Below are 19,536 nucleotides of genomic sequence, written 5' to 3' on the forward strand. Positions count from 1 at the left end.
GGAATAAACCAAGAGAGGAGAAACCCCAGAAGCCCCAGCCCTGTGGTGAAGAGTGTAGCAGCTGACCACTGAGAGGCATATCCGGGGAGTCCAGTGAGAGGACAGGCCCCAAGAGAAAGCAGGGTGCATTTAGTCTGTCCATTGCCTTCTCTCAGATCTCCTGAGAGAAGATATGCTTAGTTGGGGCAGAGTTGGAGATTCAAGTTAGTAATAAATATGTTTCCACATTGTGGAAGCATTTAGAAAAATTCCAAACCATAACCCTGAAACCTGCATATGTTAACAAAGACAGTACAGTGTGCCTAAAACAGAAGTCACAGTATGGTGGAGGGATCGCTGTGAAAGTCTTTGTGTGGTTAAAGTGGTGTGATCTCTGAGGCTTCACACTTCAGAAGCGCCTACCAAAGTTATGTTCAAAGCAAAAAGAAATGGTCATTGAAGCGTGCCGCAGGGGACTCGGAAGGAGGATGGAGAGAGTGAAGGGCCTTCAGTTCACAGTGGGAAAGCAACGAGTAATGTCTGAGACCGAACAGAGCAAGCGGGAGCACTGGGAACGTGCTACCTGGAAGTGGTCCATGTGGCTCCTGCCTGTAATTCTACTTAGGAGGCTGTGGCAGCTGCAGCAGAAGGTTGTCAGGGTTCAAGGCCAGCGTCAGTTACAAGGTGAAGTCTTGTCTCAAAAAACACTAGAAAGGAAGACCCAACCGTCATCCATTAAACTAAAAGCATGCTGCTTAGAGTTGGGACGTAAGTAACAGAAGGAAGCATTAGAGCGGTGGCTGTCAACCCACCGGTGGCTCTCAGCCTGTGGGTCAAGACCCCTTGGGGGTAGAACAACCCTCTCACAAGGGTCACATATCAGATACTTACATTACAATTCATAATAGTAGCAAAACTTTAGTTCTGAAGTAGCCATTAAAATAAATGTATGGTTGGGGTCACCACAGCATGAGGAACTGTGTTAAAGGGCTGAGAACCACTACATTATGGAGTAGGAAGCGAGGAGCTTGCCAGTTTTTTATTTTATTATTTTATTTTTTTAAAAGAAATCCTGTGCATTATTTGATTCTGGAAATTATAAACTGATGTGATTGTTAAGCAGAAAAGTTAAAAGCACCTTTTTGTGTTATGCTAAGGCAGCAGGTAAGCCTATTTTAAGTAGATGGAAAGAATTTAGTCTATTATCACTAAGTTTACTTTTATAAAGTTAAACAAGATTTAAGGCATTGATAGGAAAATATATAGCTAACACACAGAATTTATATTAAATTACTGAGCTTGTTAGGAAAACGTTTAAGTAAAACAGTATTGTCAGTACATGTCTCAATAACTAATAGTTAAGATGAAATTTCCAACTTAGAACAGTGTAGTGTAAAATGTATATTGTGTTTTTCTTAATATCACTCATGATTGTTTGGATATAAGCCATTGCTACTGAATTAATTGCGTTTTTCTGAATTTCTCATACCATTCATATATTGCTTCAAAGGAGGAGAATGAAATGGAGACATTTGGTGCAACGGTAACAAACTACTTTGGCTTCTGCGTGGCTGGGATAGATGGGGAGGTGTGTGTTAAGGTGCTATAGCATCTGGGCGTTTAGACGTGTAAATGATGGAAGTGGCTGGACCACTTGCCTTGTGCTCTCCTAAAACTCTAAAACTGTGGTGCTTGTTAGAGTGGGAAATCGGCGACCTTGCTATAGCTCATGGTTTGTAATAGTCAGTGCTGTAGATGATCTTTCCTCTCGTCTGCTTTTCTTTGTACCGAAGTTTTATCAGTCATTTCCAGGTTAGTGATACTTGAGAAAGATAAGCATGATATGTGAATTACACGTCCTTACTGTTCACAAGCAAGAACTCTGATATTCTTAGAAGAATTCTGATATTCCTTTTTTTTTTCTTTTATCTGTTTACAGTTTGTGCTTGTCCTTTGCAATTCTATTGGCACACCCTTGGACCCTAAATACATTGATCTTGGTAAGAAAATGTTAATATTTATTTCCTTTCTGATGGGGTTTTGTTCATAACAGTAACTATAAAAATCCCAAAAGGCTGGAGCTATATGACTTATTGGGTCGGAATGTTTGATATTAAAGCGAGAGGGCATGGGTTCAAATCCCCAACCACCCACACAAAGTCTGGGCCTGACCACACATGCCTGTAACCCCAGCATTGGGGGATTGAGATATGTAAATCTCAGGAACTCACTGGCCAGACTGCCTAGCTGAAACAGCTTAAGGTTCAGTGAAAGGCGGTGTCTCAAACAATAAGGTGGATAATGGTAGAAAGAAGTACCCAACATCTTTCTTTGGCCTCTGTGAGCACTCATGAGTGGACACACCTAAACATGAATGTGCATCCGGATCACATATTTTCCCACCTCTGATAAAGGTATTAATTAGAATGATATTTTCTAGATGAGAATGACCATGTTTCCTGGTTGCCACAGTAGTACCAGTCGATACCTGTTTTCATGATAGGTTATCAATGCTTCCTTTCGCTCTGAAAGCATCCTGGTTAAAACAGTAACCTGTAAGGGAGGCTATTGAGTCTAAAATCCACAACAATTTCATAATTGCCACATTGCCACCATTTGTCTACATAATTGTATAGGAATTGGCATGCAATGCAAGGTTAGTGTGTAATAAACAGGGTTGTAGAAAGAATTTTGCTCTTAAACCACTTTTATTATTAATAAACTGCTTGTAAATACTTCTCTCCCATAAAAACTCCTTAGCTGCATAGAAGGTAGGCTTGCTTTTTCCAGTGCTTTCTAATGAAACCAATCTATTAATAGAGAAAGTCTTAAAACACCCCCCACTTCTTTTTCTGAGGACGTTTGTGACTCTCGCTGCTCCCTTCCCTCTGCTCCACAGAGATAACAGTGGCTCTCTGGGGACTTTTAAGCCTTATTATAAGAAACTTATTTAAAACCATTAAAATATTTTCTGCCATTGCAGCTTCCAGAATTAATGTCTCTCTTATAAAATGTACTGCCATATATTAGAAATGGTGACAAACATAATTCAGTCAAAACAGTTGAGAACCCACTGTATTATTTTCTGACTCCGATAAACTACTCATTTACTTTCAGATTCGATATTGAATCTTAAAATCATGTTACTGGGAATGGAGAGAGAGTTAAATGGCTAAGAGCATTTGTTGCTCTTGGAGAGGACCCTGGTTCAATTCTCAGCACTCACATGGTGGCTCACAATGGGCTCCAGTTGTAGGGATTCAGCAGCCTCTTCTGACTTTCCTGGATCCCAGGCATGCGTGTGCTCTGCATATAGAGATACAAGCATAGCATTCATACACGTAAAATAAGATTGATCCTAAAAACAAAGTGGTATGTCTCTTAAATGCATTTTGCTGAGGTCTGGTTAAAACAAATGGTTGTTAAAGATGTAATGGCCTCATGTTTAGGTTTTAGTAACTCATTGTGATATAATGATATATTTAACCTCTTGTCTAATGCATTGTTGCATAAGTATGTTTATATACACATGTGCATATTTATATGTATAATATACACATGCATATATATACATATGCTAAATTCCCTGTTAGTAAAATGCATAGCTTATAATTATTACAGATGTGTCATGTGAGTATATTTGTTATTTCTAGAAGTATTACATCCTTTATTTTGTGTGTGTGCTCAATAGCAAGAGTCCTTACCTACTGAGCCATTTCCCTGAATCAAAGTATTATGTCTTTAAGGTGTGAATTTTGCCAATCTTTACATTGTTGTTTTTTTCTCTCAACACCAAAAGTCTTAATGTAGAGTCATTTGCTATATCCTGGGGTTAAACTCAAAGTAATTTTTATGCCAGGTAGACCATTTTTTTAAAACAAAATTAAACATAAATCCTTCCTCTTCGTTAAATGATAAATACTTGTATTTTTGAGTCTTAAACTTTTTGACGTTTAGTTTCCTTGGATGAAATTTTAACCAACAGTTCATCCATTGGCCCACAGCAAACAGATACGAAGACTCAACATTGTGTTTCATATATATCCCAGACAGTTCTCTTTTAAGATCCCCATGAAGTTTTCATGGAGTCGGGAAACTAACAAAAGCACCAGTTGTAGGAGAGATGCTAATCTGGAATGTCTGATTTGGGCTTTTGCTCTTTATCTTTCTGCTTGACAGTTTCTGTAAAAACCTACAGAAACTTTACATTATACAGAGTACGGATTCTGTACTCAGCAGGAGGCATTCTGTGGCCTCTTTAGGTGCTCTTCTGTGGAGCCAGGACATCACATCCCTTTATGACAGTTGTGAGCCACAGTGTGGTTGGCTGGGAACTGAACTAAGGAAGTGCAGCCCAGGTGCTTCACCGCTGAGTGACCTCACCAACCCCATAATCGATTTAGTATACTTCCTCCTAAGTCCTTCTCACCCTGCCTGTGACTACTACTTTCCTGACTGTGATTGTCTAACTTCTTAAAGATCTATGTCTAGCTGACTTTCATGTCCCCCATCCCCAACAGTGTGCTTGGCCCCGACAAATGTTTCTTGAGTGCATAGACAGTGTTTATGTCATGTCATCTAAATTGAAAGTGATTCTTTAGCAAATCAAAAATATATAATTTCAGACACTATAACAGTCCTTAGGGAAAATAAAGAGATTATGATATTCCTCATGGGATGTATAAATAAATCAAGTTTAGTTAATCAGTTGAGCAACACTTTACTGCTTCTGTGCTGAGTGCCATGTGCCCCAGGTATCATGCTGGTGACTGGGATAAATGGATGTGCGTGTATAAGTATGTCTTATAAGAAATAACTATACAGGGCTGGGGGCTGGAGAGATGACTTAGTGGTTAAGAGCACTGACTGCTTTTCCAGAGGTCCTGAGTTCAATTCCCAGCAACCACATGGTGGCTCACAACCATCTGAAATGGGATCCGATGCCCTCTTCTGGTGGGTCTGAAGACAGCAACAGTGTACTCATATACATAAAATAAATAAATCTTAAAAAAGAAAAAGAAATAAGTAGGCAGTTAAAAAGAAATGTGCCAGGCAGTGGTGGCCCACACCTTTGATTCCAGCACTCAGAAGGCAGAGGCAGGTGGAACTCTCTGAGTTTGAGTCCAGGTTGGTCTACAGATGAGTTCCAGGACAGCTAGGAATACATAGCTGTCTCAAAAATTGAGAACAAAGGAAATCCCTCTAAGTATGTCCTTAGGTGGCATGTAAGGAGAGGATAGCACTGAGAGAGGGAACAAGGCACAGAGTACCCGAGAGTACCAGCCTGCCTGTGCAGCAGTCATTTTGGTGGGTTTCTAGTGATGGTTTCCATGTATTTCTGAGAAGGCTAATTTGATGACAGCATTCCAGTTTTCCAGCTCTTTAAAGTGCTAAGAAATGAATAAGTGGCAAAGCAGGGAAACCATTATGGATGCAGGAATTTATTCAGCCCTCAGCATTAAAATATTACAAGCAGGTTTTTCCTAAATGTGAATTCCTAAATTGTTTTAAATGATTTTACATCTGGGCTTGGCTGTTAACGACTGCCTATTAGTGCTAAGGCTCATTTGAGGGAGGCATTGTTTCTTACATTCTCTCCGCACTAATCTTTCTGCCTAGTTTGAAACTTGTTGCATGTGTATGTTGTATGTGTGTTTGTGCATATGCATGTTCACATGTGTCGGCACACACGTGTGTATGTACGTTGAGGTCTGAAGTTGAAGTTGGAGGTCTTCCTCAATCTCATTCTACTTTAATTTATTGAGGCTGAGCCTCTTGCTAAACTTGGAGTTCTATCTCCTAAAATGTTCCTTTGGGGCTGGAGAGATGGCTTAGCAGTTAAGAACATGGGATGCTCTTCTAGAGAACTTGGGTCTAATTCAGTTCCAGGGGATCAGATGTCCTTTTTTGGCCTCAAGGTGCACCAGGTATGTACGTGGTGCACAGTCATACATGCAGGCAAAATACCCATATACATAAAAAGAAATAAATCTTTAACAAAGTTTACCTTCATTTTCAATATGCTACTTTAATTAATATTTTGATCATGTTTAACCTCCCACCTTGCCCCAATGACTTCTACTTCTCACTTCCAACTTTATCCTTCTGTTTTGTTTTAATAACCTACTGAGTTCAACTTGTACTGTCCATATACTCTTGGGTGTGAAGGTGTCCACTGTAGAGTAGCTCACCTACCATACTAAGATACCTGACTCTCCTTCCTACAGAAGCCATCGACCATCAATCATTCCTTAGGAATGCAGAGTCCTGGGCCCCGCCCCCTCCCACACTACAGTGTTGATTGGCTTGGTCTTGAGCAGGTCTTAGGCAAGCACAGCTGCTGTGAGGCCATGCCTGCAGCGGGCCTGCCATGTCCAGAGGACACTGTTTTACTTTGGTCCTTTTCTGACCTCTTCTCTGATGGTCCCTGAGCTTTGGGGCGGGACTATATGGAGATCACATCTAAGGCTGGTGTGTGGGATTGAATTGATGATCTCTTGTGGCTGAGGACTCCATGAACACTTATTCTCTGTATTTTGATTAGTTGCGAATTTCTGTTCACTGCACAGAGAAACCAACGATGGAGCGCTGTCATAGTTTATGAGTATGAAGAGAAGTGCTCTATGGGTATGAATTCAGAGGACAATTTGTTGTTATGTCCATTTAGTAGCATAATAACATTAGGTCTATCCCTAGGTTTGCAGACTTCCTAACCAGATTTTTAGTACCAGTGCTCCTCTGTGGATCAAGCAGCAGTTTGTTAGCCTGCTACCATCTGTGTCGCTGTTACATCATGGGTACATGCCAATCATTAGTGTAGCTCACGGGTTCACAGCTGGGTGAGGCTGTCCATGCCTCTCCCTCAGCAGCAACTACAAGGTACAGCAGCACCTTCTAGTCCTGTGAAAGCTTGTAGGAGCAAAGAGGCTTCCTGGTCATTACCAATGGGCTTCTTCATGTCCTGTGCTCAAACTGTGTATTACCTTTACCAATAGAGCCCTCCTATCAAACTGTGATTGGCGACCTCATCTTCATTTACTTATACATTTAGTTGGACTTTAATTCATCTTTTAATGAAAGTCTATCAGAATTTATACGATGGCATTATGTTCCCATTTGAATTTATCGAGAGTGCTAGTACATTAATTGAAAGTATTTTCTGATATATATTTATATTTATTCTGAGTATTTTACATTATAAAAATTCATATAGAAAATGAAAATAAAAACAGTGATACCTACCATGCCTAATGGGTCCTGATGTTTATTGAGGGCCATTCTACTTCAGCGATTCTGAGCACAGATTCAAGAGCCGTAGAGGACCTGAGTTTAAGTCCCACTTGCCCACTGTCTAGCTGTATAACATAGATAAGTTATAATTGCTTCATAACCAGGTAGTTTTTTTTAAACTGATAACTAATGATAGCACTGTCCGCCTTATACAGTGGCTGTGAGTTAATGCATATAATGTGTTTACAAGAGTGCTTGCATGTATTTAAAATTATTAAGCATTTAAAATTACTAAGCATGTACCGTGTTATCCTTTATTTTCTCTTTTAATCCTTAAAACAGTTCTATAGAGCTGATATTGTTATTTTCAATTGGCAGGTAAACTGAGGTTCAGAGAGAGAAACATAATTGTTAACATCATAATTATGAAGTGTTTGCAATTTGAATCCAAGAAGCCCGACTTGTCTTTTGAACCAGTAACATTTTAATTTTGAATTAATCAGGATAGCAATAAATTCTCATATTCATGAAGTATTAAGAATAAAGAACATGGGGGAGTGGAAAGTGTGATCAGAATAAATTGTATGGAAAAAAAAGAATAAAAGGACATGAATGTAACTCATAATTGTAATTAAACACTGGTTGAGAAATATGCTTTGGAAATGTCATATTTTACCAGGAAGCAGTAAAGGTTGGTGAACCTCAAACCAATTAGAGTGCAATTACCAGAATTGAAATATTCATGGTGAATTTACTAAATATTTATTAGATTTAGTAAAGTCAGTGAGAAGACAACCTGGCTGGCTTTAGCACCCTCTGGAGGTTTGGCTGCCATTTCACCAGGCTTTGATTTTGTGCAAGGCAATGAAAGCTTCGTGCTCCCTCTAGAGGTCACTAATAGTATATGATTTGCTTTGAACAGAAAAACTTTGAAAGCCTGAAATTAAAAAAAAAAAAAAAAAAAAAAAAAAATCCGACACAACTTTATTGAGTTTGAGTTCCTGAGTTGTCAATCTACTCAGTTAATAGTACGCTGCCAGGGGGAGCGTCTACTGTTCAGTTTCTAAGTGTCCTGCTGCCAAAACATGCCCCTGGCTAGTTGTGTGACAAACGTCCAACACTGGCCTCATTGCTTTGCAGTATAAGCAGAAACAGTTCACAGTGTTTGATTATTCATGAGCTCAGAAAAGAGAGTAATGCCCCTTACAGAGAGCTGCTTTGCTTTCATATATTTTGTTTGCATATTTAACTTTATCTTAGTATTATTCTATGAGTTTAGGTGATTATTTTACTGTTTAGTCTCCCATCTTTTAATCCACTGTTGGAGTTGCTGAGGCGCTTTGCTTCACAAAAGCATACCCAAGAGGTGGTCAGTGACATGTCTGCCTAGCAGCATGACACTTGGGCTGTGTCTTCTCGTTTGCTAAGTGAAGTGGAAATGCAGTACAAATGAGAGCAAGAACAAAAAGATAAATGTTTAGATCTGGCTGTAATTGGTACTGAGGAGGGGAGAAAGAGATTGGGTTCAACAGCTGGTGGATATCTGAGTTGTTTCCACATGTTGGGTCTATGTGGAACACTGTTTTGAGCACCTGACTGTAAATTTGTGTGTGTGTGTTTGCTTCTCTTAGACATACACCGTGGAGCAGAATTGCTAGGTAATGTGTAACTCTGTAGTCAACATTTTGAGAAACTTTGGAAGGTTCTTTTAGAGTATTTTACATTTTCATTTTTTTCTCTATGCCCTGATCAATTCTTGCCTTACTTTTTAAAATTCTAGCTATGCTAGTGAGGATCATGTGACATGCCAGGTAGCTTCCATGTTCAGTGAGGATCATGTGACACGCCAGTTGTAGCTTCCATGTTCAGTGAGGATCATGTGACACACCAGGTTTTGGTGGCTAATGATGCTGGTTATGTTTTCATGAGTATTTGTGTGTCTTATTGGAGAAGTGTTCACTTAGATTCTTTGCCTTCTTAAAAGTTTTTCTTTTGTTAAATATTTTTTTGGACAGTCTTATATGTATGTTTATAACCATTAATTCCTTATAAGATTCAATTTCTTTATTTTTGTTACATCATTTTTGGTGTCATGCCTAAGGCATCAACTGTTGCCTAACCCTGACTCACAAAGATTTACTTCTGGGGCTGGAGAGATGGCTCCGTGGTTAAGAGTGTTGGCTGCTCTTTCAGAGGACCTGGGTTCAATTCCCAGCAATTATGTGGTTCTAACTCGAGAGGATCTAACACCTTCACATAGACACATATGCAGGAAAAACACTCATGCACATAAAGTAATAGACTACTTAAAAGGCTGCTCCTCTTTCTTTCCGTGACACTGAGGATTGAGTGACTTCTCCCACGCGGAGCAAATGCGCTTCCACTGACCCCTATACTCGTAAGGACTCTTTAAAAAGGCCTGGGGTTTTAGCTCTTGATCCTTGTACATCGCAGATCCATTTTACTTAATATTTTTTGTGTGATCCTAGTAACTTTAGATTCTTGCCTGATTTGAGAGACTGTCTGTGCATATTTCAAGACTGGGTTTATTATTTCTAAAATGAGGAGTTGGGCTCAGTGGTGTGAAGTTGTTTCTGTGTAACTATAGCTTAGCTGTCTTTCTGTTCCTTTTAATAGTACCATTATTTGTTGCAATGACCAAAACCCATGTGATAGCAGCTTCAAAAGAAGCATTTTATACCTGGCAATATCGTGTGGCAAAGAAGCTCACAGCACTGGAAATTAATCAGATCACACGGTCTCGAAAAGAAGGAAGAGAAAGGTATGTTTTTTGATATATATTTAATAAGCAACTATACCGTATTGGATCCAGACATAGTTAATTATCTATTGCCATTCTTGAGAAATATACATTGCCTTGATTAATAGAAGTCCTTTTTTTTTTTTTTTTTTTTTTTTTTTTTTTTGGTTTTCTGAGACAGGGTTTCAGGGTTTCTCTGTATAGCCCTGGCTGTCCTGGAACTCACTCTGTAGACCAGGCTGGCCTCGAACTCAGAAATCCGCCTGCCTCTGCCTCCTGAGTGCTGGGATTAAAGGCGTGTGCCACCACAACAGGCTCATAATAGAAGTACTTTTGTTTAATTTGAATATCTTTTAAAAGGATCTATTTAAATTTATCAAAGTAAAAGAAAGTTGGCATGGTGTAAACAAAACAGATTTTTTTTTTGATATTGATAAAGACTGGAAATCTGTGAGGATTTATTTGGTTAGGAAATAGCTGTGTGACCTACTCCACATAGTAGTGGTACACTGAAATTACTGTCATTCAGTTAAAAAATGAGTATCTTACTGAAGCCTCATTCCCATAGGTTAGTTGTATCGGGGTCTTTCTAGGAGGTGACCCTAGCATCAATCAGAAGTAGATGCTTGTCCTTACACACAGGCATAGAGATGCTTGCCCTTACACACAGGCATGGAGATGCTTGCCCTTACACACAGGCATAGAGATGCTTGCCCTTACACACAGGCATGGAGATGCTTGTCCTTACACACAGGCATGGAGGTGCTTGCCCTTACACACAGGCATGGAGATGCTTGCCCTTACACACAGGCATGGAGATGCTTGCCCTTACACACAGGCATGGAGATGCTTGCCCTTACACACAGGCATAGAGATGCTTGCCCTTACACACAGGCATGGAGATGCTTGCCCTTACACACAGGCATGGAGATGCTTGCCCTTACACACAGGCATGGAGATGCTTGTCCTTACACACAGGCATGGAGGAGGGCTTTAGGGAGAGGTGAACTGGGCATGTGGCTTCTTTCCAAAGACTTGGATTCCAGGAGTCTACATTGGAGTGGTTCTGGTAAGTGGGCATAAAGAGGACTCTGCCATTCAGACACATGAGGACAAAGGGACTCCTGAAGTAAGCTTCAACATGAAGATGTGTAAATGTGTTTGGTAAACAACAGGAAGTTCTGTATGAAGTTATTACTTCACAATCCTGAAGTTGTAGTGGACAGGAGGATAAGGCTGGAGGATTCTGAGTTTGAGACATACCAAGGCTACTTAGAGAGAGACTATAAGCAAGCAAGCAAGCAAACAAGCAAGCAAATAAATTAATAAACGGACAGTTACTCTTGATCAGCAGTCAGGCAAAAATCTCACAGCTTAATGGATTTTATTGGGACTGCATAGCTTGGTTGTTCACAGTGGGGATGGCTTTGTTGAACAGATGACTTATATAGCTCTAAATCTTCGCTGGGTAGTTTCTCCTTTTGTGAGATTCAGCCATATCAAGAACTCTTTAAAAAAAAAAAATCAGGGTTTTCCTGTTAGATAAGAATGTTCACTGTAGTCGTTCAGTCCTTAGTTGTAGAGATCATGAAGCAATATAACCCTCCCTTTCTTCACGCTTGTGGTTTGCTCTTTCTAACAGAATTTATCACGTTGATGATGTCCCTTCCGGATCTGTGGATGGGGTGTTTGATTACAGTAAAGCCATTCAAGTAGGTGGTTTGATTTTCGTCAGCGTTACTGTCTGAAGATAAGGAAACGTAATTTTATTAGGGACTCGATCAAGAATGTGGGTCTAGTAAATAGGGCACCACTTTACAATTCCTTAAACACTGTCACATCTGCTTTTTACATGGTGGCTCGGGACCCAACTCAGGGCCTCCGGCTTGGGCAGCAGGCACTTACCTTCTCAGCAGTCTTTGCAGTCCCAAGTTTAAAATGTTCTAAGTTTATGGCTTTGTGACTTTCGGGCTGCATTTACAGCTCTCTTGGGCCACAGCTGTCTGTGAGCTGTGCTGACGGAAATGTTAATAATTTTACCACGTAAGGAACTTTCTCCATGCTCTTCCCTCTCTCATGCTCCTCAGCTGAGAGATCAGTCTGCCCCTGTAGTTCTCCAGAGAGAACAGTGACTTCTGGCTGACTGGTTTGTTAGATATAAGGAACTATGGTGCCTGGCTTTTCTTGCTAAGCACGATGCTCGTCATTAGATCCTGGTGGTTGCAGGACTCTCCTATTTACCCTTCTGGTGTCACGTGCTTACCCCTGAGCACAGCTCTAATAGCTAAGCTTAGGTGTTTCCCCATCTACTTCTCCCTATGTGTTTCTATAATCCACTTGTATCTCTTTTAATAGAGTATTTATAGTTAGATGTTTAATTTATAGTCTTTGGAAGATGCTTTTAAGTAATCTCTTGGAGATCAAGATTTCATTGAAGTAGCATTAGTATTTACTTTAGTGATTGACACATAGTAGGTGCTTAGTAAATAAAATTGTTATATTGGCAAATGTATTACTATATGTTTTAATAATTGCATATGAGTTTTGGATGTCCTTTGTTATTCAATAAATATTACATAAAATGATCGGTTAATTTTAGGGTACAAGGGATCCAATTTGTGCCATTACTGCATCTGATAAGACATTGATTGTGGTAAGTTGAAATAAATTCATTTTATGAATAGTAATTGTTTAAGTTACAGAGCAAGGGTAAATCAAGCATTTTGGATTTAGACTATCATCTTGTGGATGTCCTGTGTTTCTCTAAATCTGAAGAAATGAGGACGTTCTGAAGCTTGTGCACATATTATTAATCATCTGCAAAAATAGTAACGACTTATAAAACCAGCAGGGCGATGGTCAGCCGAGAAGAGACACAGTCATAAAAGTTAGAATGAACCGGTGTATTTTCCAGCCAGTGAAGTTGAGGAGTCCTGGCAATATTTTGCTAACATTTAAAAACAGAAGCAGTGGTATCCTGTTTTTTTTTTGAGCTCTGACGTTTGAAAACATGAACTTCAAAAGTCGCTGATTGAGCAGTGTGTTTGCGTTGCACCAGCAGAGGCTGCCCTGTTCCCTGCTGAGTTCTCTAGCAGTCAGCTCAGTTTGTGGGGAAAGGCTCTTAAGGAGCCTGTATCCTATGGCTTTCCTGCTTTCCTGATAGGCTGTGCTTGAGCATCACACTGAGGGATCCTTGCTCTCTGGCTAAAAAGGGCAGGAAAAGAGGAACTATATAGCCCTCCCTCTCTTGCCCATTGCCCCACATGGCTCAAGTGCAGAAGAGTTTGAAAGCTCGTCATAGCCCCTGCTTCTCTGCTGCATCTGCTGCTGATCGTACATTGTCATGCCTGTCCAGGAAATGTATAAACACCCTGTGTCAGTTTTTAGATAATACTCAAGGTATTGCTGCTTCTAGGTGATTTTTCTTCTTGCTGGAAGCTGATGCTCTAGGTTAAAGTTGTGGGATGGAGGGCTAGGCTCCAGGAATGGCTGATTCATACCGTGACCTTCCATTTCGTATCTGTGGCATGTAATTGAGTAGGTACTTTGGTAGCCTTTAGGCTACTCTGAATATTAACCTAAATTATAAGCAGCCTTAGAGGTTTCTTTCTTGTCAGATAAGAACCAGTGTATTACAAAGACCTAGATCTTCGTCCTGACTTCCTTCTTGAATATTCTATGAGGAAAAATTAAACCACCTACAACTGCTGTTAAAAGACTCAAGTTGGGAGATAAACATAGACTTAGCAACAGCAGAACTGGGGGCACTTGCTAGGTCAGTATCACTCTGGTTTTAAGAACATGGGCATATAGAGAGACCTGTATACAGCTTGATGCTTTTATGGTAAATATGCTACAGTAACCAAAGGTCCTTTCCACAGGGGCGTGAATCTGGCGTCATTCAGAGGTACAGCTTTCCTAATGTTGCTCTGATTCAAAAGTATTCCCTGGATTGCCGTGCCTGCCAGTTATCTCTGAACTGCAACTCCAGGTAAGCTGGAGACTTCTCCTGGGCGTTAGGCTTACGTCGGGATGGTTGGATTTGTGCAGTAATGTGCTGAGGGGTGAACTTGTTGAAATGGAAACCCTGGCACGGTTTTTATTTTTACTCTTGAAACTTAACATTAACTACTTCATATCTTGATACTACCTGATTTGGGTCACATTTTTCTTATAAAGTAGCAAAACAAGGAATAGTTTCTATCTTCTGTTAAATTTGTTTAAAACGTTTTAAAGTAATTTCCCCCATATTCCAGGTTTCTCATGAAGGTGTCTTGAATAAGGGCTGTAGGCAGTTTGACTTCAAGACCACTGAAAGTATTTTATAATTTTTCCCTCCCCAATCCCATGACTTGTAGTCGTCTTGCTATCATCGACATCGCTGGAGTCTTGACTTTCTTTGACTTGGACACTCGGGTGACCGACAGTACAGGGCAGCAGGTCGTTGGCGAGTTGCTAAAACTGGAGCGCAAAGACGTCTGGGATATGAAGTGGGCCAAGGACAATCCTGATTTGTTTGCAATGATGGAGAAGACGAGAATGTATGTTTTCAGAAACTTGGATCCTGAGGTACAGACAAGGGATAAGTGTTAACAGTCTATAAATAATAAGCCAAATTCAAAACCCAATATCCCTCCCCTTTTCTTTGAGAAATGTAGTGGGATTGCTGCATACATTTGTGAAAATAAGTTTAAAATTTCTGTGGGGTTTAAAAATATTTGGTTCAAAGTGGGAGTAATACCTTTGCTCTCTCTAAAAGGTACTTCCTAGGTACTTACTTATTCTTTTAACAGATAGACTCATAGCTGGCCAGACAGTCACGTGCTTGTAATCTCAGGGTATGAGAGGCAGAGTGGGGAGAGGCCAGCCTGGGCCATCTAGGGCCTTCCAGGCCAACTTGGACCATGGTTCAGACCTGATCTGAAACCAAAACTGAGCCCACCAGCATGGAATCATGACACTCAATAAATAGTCCTGATTTCATTTTCTCTTATCAAAATTCAAAGAAACATAAAGAAAATCACCAGGTTTATTGCTGTCTGTTTGAAATAGCCTTGTCTCTTCATTCTCCTGTGCTTATGTGACTAGAATATGCTTGCCTCACCTCTCTTACACTCCAGGCCACTGACTAATCTGCACCCTTTCCGTACCCAGGTCCCCTCACACACATCGTGACTGCCTTTTCCTTCTGCCCATTTCATTTTCTCGTTAATTTTCAGCTCCATCAGCTGATGCTTTTGAAAGAGTTAATTTTTTATTAAAACATTTTAATAAAACGCTTTTAATAAAGAATTTAAGCATGAGAGTTAAGAGAGCAAGAGAGGTACTAAAGAGAGAGCGACAGGACATCCCAGAGAGCACGGCCCAGGCCTCTCTAGAGGGAACCACACCCGTTAGCTTTTCTGCTCTGGATTCTTCTGTCCCTCGATCTTCTCGGGACCAACACTTACCCATGTGTTTAGGCAGTAAAATTAAATTGATCTGTATCTTAATCAAAAAGATATTCTTAAAAGCAATTTTGGATTACTAATGATTTTCAGTGTGGAACTTTCTGTTTACTTCACTAGTGTAGATCATGAGAGATGAGCTAATGTCTCAGTTATCCATTTTGATTTGTTTGGTCTTGGGAAGGGATTGCATACTCAGGGCTTCGAGCTGTCAAAGGCTTTCTGCAGCCATTTGCTTAGTGGTGAGTTGTGGCTCTTCTGGAACACCGAGCTGTTTGTGTATTTCTTTCTCTTTGGAGCTCTGTTGGGTAATGAGGTCATGCATTAGAGGCTCTTAGAGGCTCTGTTAAGGCATTAAGGAGCCTCATGGTCTTTGTCATTCTGAAACCCTGAGAAATGGTTCAAAGAAAAGACACCCTGCTTTTGCATGGCTTCTCGCAAAGACCCAAGGGCATTTTGTCCTTTGCCACAAAACAATCATGGACATTTGACAGGTGTTCACATGATAACCTTGAAGGTGGAAGAATGCCTTCTGAATGCTAGAGTCCTTTTTCTATTCTTGGCCCCACTTCTTGTTAGCCATGGGTTATATGCCCAGAGAGTAGGTGCTTATTATGTTTGTACAGTGTGTGCAGAGTGTGGTCAATCTAGCACCACGTGAAACCTTTGTTTGGAAGAGACTAAAAGCAGTTCTAACAGACTAGCCTTTTTTTTTTTTTTTAAAATAATTATTTTCTTTGAGTTTGTTTGTTTGTTTGGTTTTTTTTTGGCTTGGAATATAACCCAATTTCTATTAAACTTAGAGCTAGATCAATTTTGAAAATAATCTCAGCATGGTCAAGAATTTATACATGTGCTGGTCTGTTCTCTGGCCTCTGTGCCCCCTGCTTGCTCAGCTGCTGTGCTGGGCCTTCCTCCAGCTGCTCAGAGACTGAGAGAGGACTCCTGGACACTGAGCTACACGATCATCCGCTCCTTCAGGACACGCTTTCCACATCAGCACTCAGGAGACCAGCTGTGCTCTGACAATTGGTAGCTGGATAGGTTTTTTTCCGTGAGAGGATAGTTGAGAGATCTCTGTTTCCCTGTTGTGAGGGAGGGAGGGAGGAGTTAGCTCTGTCATTCCACAGTTGCTTGTGTTATCAGTGATCCCTGGAGTTGGCAGATTCTTTTTCAATACCTCTTAAATCTCTTGTCTAATTTATGAGGTGAAAGTAAAATTTGATAATATAATCTCTCAATCTAGTTAACTAGGTTCGTCAAGCCTCAGTGTGTCACTGCATGCTGAGACTGCTTAGCTAAGTTGGGACACTTCAGGAAGCCTGCTGTGTTACATGTGCTGTGAGACCTCTGCCTGTGCTGAGTGAGAGAGACCCCAGTGCGTCTTGATACAGCACAATGAACCAAAGCTTGGATGCTTGTTTTTGATAACAATGTATACCTTGCATACTGCTCACGTGAGTGTACCCTGCTTTGTAGTTTGTTAATGTGACACACTGTATTCAGTTGAGGTATGGACGAATTGCTACTGTATTGGAAAACAGTGTTGGTTGATATAATTTGGTCTAGTTATCTCTGTCAACTTGATACAGCCTACCATTAACCCATGATGAGAATCTCAATGGAAGGATTGTTCAGATCAGATTGCCTGTGACCATATCTGTGGAGTATCATTTTAGCTGTTAATTGATGCAGGCGGGCCAGCCCCCTCTGGCTGGCACCATTCCCTGGGTACTTGATTAGGTGCGTTATTAAGAATACTGGTTAAGGGCTGGAGAGATGGCTCAGTGGTTAAGAGCACTGTCTGCTCTTCCAGAGGTCCTGAGTTCAGTTCCAGCAACCACACAGTGCCTTATTACTATCTATACTGGGATCTGATGCCCTCTTCTCGAGTGCAGGTGTTTGCACAAGTATATTTGGTTTAAATGATAGTTTCAAATTAATAAAAACACATAAAAGACTTCATGAGAAACATCTTAATACATATTCATTTTTTCAGATTAAGTTTTGTTGTGCTTCTGTGTGTGCGTGTGTGTGGCCTTGTTTTGCTGGGACAGGGTCATGCTCTATAACAAAGGCTTGCCTCTTAGTTTGTAATCTTCCTGCTTCCAACTCCCATGTGCTGGGATTACAGTGTGAACTGCCAGGCCTGGCTCTGTGTATGTGTGCTTGCTATCCATAAAAGCGTATCATCTGCCTTATGCAATACAATCACATTTGTAAAGATAATTAAAAGATTTTATAAACTTTTGTCATATAATTTGATTTTTAACTAAGAACTGGTGATTTTTCAAAGAAAAAAAAACATATTTGAAACCCCATTAGGTATGTCTAGTGTGCGTTATACGAGCCTCAATCTTAGGCATATTGAACTCAAGCTGTGAACTTTTATCTTTTATTTTCATCATTTTGGTGTCTTTTTATTATAACTATATAATAGTATAGTATAATTACAATTATGCATACTTACATATTATAAAATGAAAATTGGATGATTTCCATTACTAGACACTATCATCCCTGTTTCTTCTATAGTATTCTTGGAGGTAACTGGCATTATATTTATTTTGGCTTATATAATATTATATCTTTTTTTTTTTTTTGCTAATGTAGAGCAGCTACTTTACCTTATAATATGCAGATCCTACATGTTTTTCTGCAACTATCTGTAGGATAAGAGACATACAGTAACATCCATGTATTTACATGTTGGCAAATAAAGTCTCATGTAGGCAGTATATCAGGTACATAGAGGGCAGACTTCAGTTGGCTGAGGGCTTTGTGTGGTAGATGCACTTAATTGGATCCAAATACATCGTGTATCATATTTACTAAGAATTAAATTCATAATATGGTCAGGTAAGAGAGCATCCTTCTCTTTTGGAGAAATGTATAGAAGAGTTGAAATATGACACCAGCAGAGACCCATGGCTGTGCAGCAGCATGGTAACTAGGTGATGGGCAGATGGCATTGCTCACATCCTGGGTTTCTTGTTTGATTGCAAGCTTTGACATGGATTGTTTAAAGTGAGGATTCCTTGAGGGGCCATGTTTTATATGACAAGACATAACTCTCATTTTTTCTCTCTAAAGGAACCCATTCAGACCTCTGGATATATTTGCAACTTTGAGGATTTGGAAATTAAGTCTGTTCTCTTGGATGAGATACTGAAGGTAACTACCAACAACACACCCTCCATGTCTGCTGCTGCCTTGACTGAGCCTCCTGTGTGCAACAGGTAGTACAGTGGCCTACCTGGAAGTAGACTCACGAGTCAGCCGGACCTCAGGTCCAGCCTTTCTCATTCCTTACTTATGCTTTGGCTCCCAGGGGTCGGGGCTGATGGTCTTTGAAAGTCTGGGTGCCCATAAAGAAGGGGACACCTGGGCTTTCTAATCAGTCTGCTGTGGGGCAGAAGTGGGGAGAAGGGTGAAGCTTAAAGCTGTCAGCAAAGTTTGACTGGTGGGTTCTTCTGTATGGATAGCAAGTTATCCTTCCTTTTGCAAGGTAAAGAGAGAGATCTTTCCCGTGATTAAGGTACATGGTCTGTGATATAGTGAGCTTGTTTCTTGCCTTTCACTCACACACAGGGACATCAGAGAGTAGCCCTTCCCCCATTATCCTTGCATATGCAAGAAAAGCATCTTTTTATCAGTTGTCTTTGTTTGGTTCAAGTCTTAGGTGTTGGGAGCTCTTTAGAAGGTGCGTTTTTTTTCCAATGCCCATTTATTTACTTATTTATTTGTTTGTTTGTTTGTTTGTTTGTTTTAAAAGATTCCTTTATTTTATGTATATGAGTACACTGTAACTGTCTTTAGACACACCAGAAGAGGGCATCGGATCCCATTACAGATGGCTGTGAGCCACCATGTGGTTGCTGGGAACTAAACTCAGGACCTCTGGAAGAGCAATCAGTGCTCTTAACCACTGAGCCATCTCTCCAGCCCCCTCCAGTGCCCTTTTATAAACATAGTCAGAAGTAGGGAGACTATCTAAAGTGACTCATGTGCATGCTTTGACAGAGTCAGCTTCTGGAATCCTCTTCGTCTAGCACAAGTGTGCTCTATTAGTAATTTTTAGCCATTGTATTTATGTCCATTTGAAAAATGAATAATGAC

At 40.3% G+C, this 19,536-nt stretch overlaps 1 protein-coding gene across 3 annotated transcripts in view; it reads left to right on the forward strand.

The window, feature by feature from the left end:
* The window catches only part of Wdr35 (WD repeat domain 35), a 54,851-nt gene that overhangs the window by 20,153 nt on the left and 15,162 nt on the right, over nucleotides 1-19,536 (forward strand). For 2 of the 3 annotated variants that reach the window (XM_006515232.3, NM_172470.3), the window contains 8 exons: nucleotides 1,490-1,522; nucleotides 1,919-1,979; nucleotides 9,847-9,991; nucleotides 11,613-11,682; nucleotides 12,570-12,623; nucleotides 13,852-13,961; nucleotides 14,329-14,539; nucleotides 18,511-18,591. In XM_006515232.3, the coding sequence (XP_006515295.1) occupies nucleotides 1,490-1,522; nucleotides 1,919-1,979; nucleotides 9,847-9,991; nucleotides 11,613-11,682; nucleotides 12,570-12,623; nucleotides 13,852-13,961; nucleotides 14,329-14,539; nucleotides 18,511-18,591 (765 nt within the window). The remainder of the gene's footprint in view (nucleotides 1-1,489; nucleotides 1,523-1,918; nucleotides 1,980-9,846; nucleotides 9,992-11,612; nucleotides 11,683-12,569; nucleotides 12,624-13,851; nucleotides 13,962-14,328; nucleotides 14,540-18,510; nucleotides 18,592-19,536) is intronic. The other variant, NM_001159527.1, reaches the window with a different exon arrangement.

The sequence above is a fragment of the Mus musculus genome, chromosome 12 (genome assembly GCF_000001635.26).
Source record: "Mus musculus strain C57BL/6J chromosome 12, GRCm38.p6 C57BL/6J".
In the NCBI taxonomy this organism is placed as follows: Eukaryota; Metazoa; Chordata; class Mammalia; order Rodentia; family Muridae; genus Mus; species Mus musculus.